This window comes from Quercus lobata, chromosome 6 (genome assembly GCF_001633185.2).
Source record: "Quercus lobata isolate SW786 chromosome 6, ValleyOak3.0 Primary Assembly, whole genome shotgun sequence".
Taxonomy (NCBI): Eukaryota; Viridiplantae; Streptophyta; class Magnoliopsida; order Fagales; family Fagaceae; genus Quercus; species Quercus lobata.
In genome coordinates this window covers 38,070,804-38,076,229 of record NC_044909.1, presented here as the reverse complement: position 1 = coordinate 38,076,229, position 5,426 = coordinate 38,070,804, and the positions used below count along the sequence as shown (strand labels likewise).

Genomic DNA, 5,426 nt, shown 5'->3' with positions numbered 1-5,426 from the left:
TGTGGTATTATTTACTATCTTTCTTTATGTTCCCCCTACATGATATTATTATTATTATTTTTTTATAGGGGGAAGAAATTTAAAGATTATGGTATTAAATTTAGTATCATAATCTACAATCTTCTAATGCATAAGTTATTCAATGGAATTCTATTTCATATGAAGATTGTGAAGCTCATCTTACAATGTATAAATTATATAACATATCATGGCAGAAATTCATCTGTAAATAAATTTATTGCCCTCTTCATTCTCTAACAATAAATGCCGTTAATATTTTCATACAATCACACAAACTAGTTAATATGATAAAACAAAGCCATACAAAGTAGCTTTTTATGTTGAAGACTCTTGTTATGTGGTTGGAAGAAGCACAGACTTTTTATTGAATATATATATATATCGATACAAACAATTGTAAATGCCTCATGCATTGCATAGACCTACAACTAGTTATGATAATAACCAATCCATTAGGGAGGTAAAGTGCACTAATTTAATTTTTAAACTCATGTTATCCAATAACAAATGTTATACATGGTCAATGAAAAACAAGTCATGTAGAACTGTTTTATGTCATTTCCTTATGCCTTTTCACCCTCTAGTCCTTTTTTTTTTTTAATTTTAATTATGAAAATTTTACTGACTAGTTTGTCTTATTTTACTATGATTATTGATGTCTTATGGTAGTTGTGAAATTTGATAGTGTTTGTTTACGGAGTTGGTTCAGTTGATAAGGTTAACAATATACTTTATATTATATTTTGTATGTTGGTATACAATATATTAAAATAATCTAAAAGAAAGGAATAAATCTCACTGCTATGTTACAAAATAAAATTAAGTAAGCATCGCGACAATTGTTCCAAGACGAAAGCACCTATCTTTTTGGTACTCATGAAAGCTCACATCTAGATGTATCGTGCTTTGGGCGAAGGGCATATCTCACTTGTAGTGCCTGTTGTATCAATCTCTCTTTCGTGATTAGTTAAGATGACTACTTATATGTGATTTGTCATTATTTTTTTTTTTAGCAATATATGTGTGAATTTCAGTCAGATATTCTCATACACACACACACACACACACATATATATATATATAGAGGTTTTAATGTTCTAGGAATATGTTCTTCTATCGAAGGAGTTAGAATTTCTTAATATTCATAATTACATATATGGTACCAATTCTCTTGTTAGAATATGTGTGTTTGGATTGACTTATTTGTTGCGTTGTTGATTTATTAAAAATGGGTGTATAAATGTAGTTGTACATGGAAACAACGGATGCTTTAAAAGGCTTTATATAGATAAGTTAATAATTTTTTTTTTTTTATATATAAAAAAACCAAACTCAATATAAAGAATAAAAAAATTTTATTTTATTTTTATTAAAACCTCTAGCCTCTTTATTGCGTGCATAGTCAGTTTTTGTGTCTTAAAAAAAAGGTGTAAAACAAAGTGTGCTTGACTGCCATCACAACCTGTTACTTGGTGTTGGGCACGTGTACATGTATCTATTAATTAACATGTTCCTTACATGTCTTTCACAGGTGATGTTGTTCGCAAAGATTTGAAATTATAGTCAGAGGCACAAAGTTCACAACAAATTCCGGTCACTGTGCACGAAAATCCAGACGCCTCTCAAAAGCCATTCACCTTCATTTTCTATCATTTTATCTTGGTACCCGCCCAATTCCCACGCCTTTTCTTCGTTGTGCTTACTATCTTTCTTAATTTGATGCGTCCTTGCATCTTTGTAACTCTTTTTGTTGTAATTGTTCTTTTCATTTAATTATATAGATTAAGATTTGTATCATAGGGCTGTATCTGAGACATATGTAGCCGTATGATACAAATTTTGAAAAGATACTTGTAAAACAAACACAGTTGGAACATACCCAACGTGCAGTATTGTATTGGAAAGGGCAGTGGTTTTATATTTGAATGGGTGAATATCTCGCTCTTCATATTGCATGAAGAGATGCCTGCGTGTGTGTGTGTATATGCAATTAACTTCAATTTCCTCTTAATTTAATAAATTGGGAAGTACCTAAATATAGATATTATCACTTCATACATCTTCTCTTTTGACTAACTTATTTCATAAATGATATAAATTTTCATAAATTAAATGATTTTCAACCCTTCATACAACTTTCTTCTTGACTAACGCTTTTCATAAATTAAATAAACTTTAAACTCCATAACAAAATGTGACAATCGACTCCTAACAAGTAATACCCAATTACATGGATGCATTCGGTTCTTTCTTGCTAATATAGAATCAACAAATCATATCGATTTGTTCGTAACAATTCACTTAGACCAACTCTTGGAACCTCAAAGGAGTGGCAACAATATATTCTATTTTGGACTTACAATATCATCATACATAGCATTTAGCTTAGATTATCACATGTAGGAGACGACTTCGTTGTTGGACATAGTTATCTTGGTATTCTGGAGGTTATAATTATTACAATTGCATGCATATGTGATTTGTTAATATCTTATTCCAACAATTATGCTTAAAATATTCCAAACATATCACATAAAGTTATGCTTCATTTAGTGTTACTATTTAGAAAATTGAAAGTATAGGTTATTCTTGATGTAGTGATATATATATTATGTTCTACGAAAATCTATGCATAGTTCGGTATGTTTGTTCTTTACAAATCAGTAATAGGTCTCAGATCACCTCTGAATCTAATTTGACGGTTTATTGGCTATGCATTACCAAATGTTGTTGTAGGTCAGATATTGTTTATCTTGTATAGTCATGGATAAAAGTTGGATGAAGAAGCAGAGGAGTTCAAGGGAATATATTGAAGGTGTACTTAAATTTGTGGAATTTGCATCAAAACATGCAAGCGATGGGAAAATCTTTTGTCCTTGTACCAAATGTGTGAATATGAATTTGGTACTACCAGGGGTGGCACGTGAACATCTTTGGAGTAAGGGGATGCTTCAAAATTACACACTTTGGAAATGGCATGGGGAATCGGCGGCTGCGCCAACTACCACTGAATGTGGGAGTAGTCATGTCCAAGAGTCCTTAGAACAATACGGTGACTTTCGTGGGGTGTTGCATGATTTGTGCCCCACGCATGGAATGCCACCTGAACCAATGGACGAAGGGGAAACTGTGCAACAACCGGCTCAAGGTCCAAATGATGGTGCACAAAAGTTTTACAAAATGATAGATGATGTGGACAAACCTTTATATGCTGGGTGTACAAAATTTAGCATATTCTCAGCCATCGTTGTGTTGTTCCAGTTGAAGACTCTTTGTGGTTGGACGAACAAGTCATTTACTATGTTGCTTCAACTCTTGATGGATATGCTCCCTTCTGACGCTAAGTTGCCAAAGGACCATTATGAGGCTAAGAAAATAGTTCGAGATTTGGGTTTGGGGTATGAGAAGATCCATGCTTGTCCCAATGATTGTATGCTATTTTGGAAGGAGAATGTTAACCTCGAGGCATGTCCTTGTTGCGAAGAAAGTAGGTGGAAACCAAATGAGGCATCCGTTACAAATAATAATGCCTCATCTAGTAAGGGAAAGAAGAAAGCTGCAAAGATCCTACGCTGGTTTCCCTTAAAGCCAAGATTGCAGCGATTATTTTTGTCACCTGACTTGGCTAGTTCTATGAAATGGCATGCTAATGGTCGTACAGAGGACGGGGTAATGCGGCATCCTGCTGACTCGGATGCATGGAAAATGTTTGACACTACGCATTTACAGTTCTCGTCTGAGCCTCGTAATGTCAGACTTGGATTAGCTGCGGATGGGTTCAACCCCTTCGGAATGCTGAGTACTACTCACAGCACTTGGCCTGTCATGCTAGTCCCTTACAATCTCCCGCCTTGGTTGTGCATGAAACGATCATCTTTGATTTTATCACCAGTTATTCCTGGACCTAAATCACCAGGGATTGCAATAGATGTGTACTTGCAACCCTTAGTAGAAGAACTGAGGGAATTATGGGATGTTGGAGTAGAAGCGTACGATGCATCTTCAAAAAATGTATTCCAATTGCATGCAGCATTGATGTGGACGGTACATGATTTTCCTGCATACGCAGATGTGTCGGGTTGGAGTACGAAGGGTAAGTTTGCGTGTCCTTGTTGTGCCTCAGAGACCGACTCGAAATATTTAAAAAATGGCCGCAAATTCTGTTACATGGGACATAGGCGATGGTTGGGTAGTGACCACGAATTTCGGAAAGAAGATACTTTATTTGATGGATTCACTGATATGCGAGTGGCTCCTGTGCCACCAGTTGCGTCAGACATAATTATGGACATTGAAACTTTACTTACACGTTGTCTGGGAAAGAAATGTCGAGGAAAATACAACAAAAGAAAGAGAGGTGAGGCAAACCAGTGTGTTTGGAAGAAGAGAAGTATTTTTTTCATATTGCCTTATTGGAAGAATCACAAGTTGCGACACAATCTTGATGTGATGCATATAGAGAAGAATGTGATGGACAATATACTTGGCACTTTGCTGAACGTGAAGGACTGGACAAAGGACAATTACAAGGCACGCCTTGACTTGGCGGAAATGGGAATAAGGAGAGAACTCCACCTACAGCGAAAAGGTGATGATAAGTATATGATACCGCCTGCGTGTTTTCATATGACTGCATTGGAGAAAGATGGTTTCTTGCAAGTTTTGCGAGACGTAAAAGTGCCTGATGGATATGCTTCCAACATCTCCCGCCGTGTCAACCTCAAAGAACGTAAGATTTCTGGTTTAAAGAGTCACGATAATCACATCCTGATGCAACAACTCCTTCCAATTGCTTTACGAGGATCTTTGCCATCGCATGTTATTAGGCCTTTGATAAAGTTAGCTTGTTTCTTTAGGAAAATTTGTTCGAAAACCCTTACGGTGTTTGATATTGCGAGTGCTGAGGCTGACATTGCAATGACGTTGTGTGAATTGGAAAAGATATTTCCTCCATCTTTCTTCACTGTGATGGTACATTTGGTCATGCACTTGGCTACTGAAACCAAGATTGGTGGTCCAGTTCAGTACCGTTGGATGTACCCCATTGAGAGGTAAGTCATAGGTAATACATGTACAGTATGAGGTTTCATGTGTGCTTTGTAATAGCTAGTGTCAATTATTAACCTTGTCATGCGCATTATAGGTACCTCTCACGCCTTAAGTCTTATGTAAGAAACAGGGCTGCTCCAGAAGGGTGTATTGCTGAAGGTTACATAGTGGAGGAATGTTTAACGTTTTGTTCACAGTATATGGAAGGAGTTGAAACTATATTCTCACGACCCACAAGGACGATGGAGGAGTCAACAGGGACAGTTTCAAGTGTGGCACTAGAAAGTAGGGAATTGACCCAAGCTCATCGCTATGTGCTATTCAATTCCGAGAACATTTACCAGTTTCGTGAGTAA

At 36.1% G+C, this 5,426-nt stretch overlaps 1 protein-coding gene across 1 annotated transcript; it reads left to right on the top strand.

Annotated features, from left to right (window-relative positions):
• The first annotated feature begins 2,784 nt into the window (after window positions 1-2,784).
• Window positions 2,785-5,426, top strand: LOC115950237. Its single transcript, XM_031067468.1, has 2 exons — window positions 2,785-5,072; window positions 5,165-5,426. The coding sequence occupies exons 1-2, from the start codon at window positions 2,785-2,787 to the stop codon at window positions 5,424-5,426; spliced, it is 2,550 nt and encodes an 849-aa protein (XP_030923328.1).

Coding starts and splice junctions, on each gene's coding strand:
- LOC115950237 (XM_031067468.1), top strand. CDS start 2,785: ATGGATAAAAGTTGGATGAAGAAGCAGAGGAGTTCAAGGGAATATATT. Junction 5,073..5,164: donor TGGATGTACCCCATTGAGAG/GTAAGTCATAGG, acceptor TGCGCATTATAG/GTACCTCTCACGCCTTAAGT.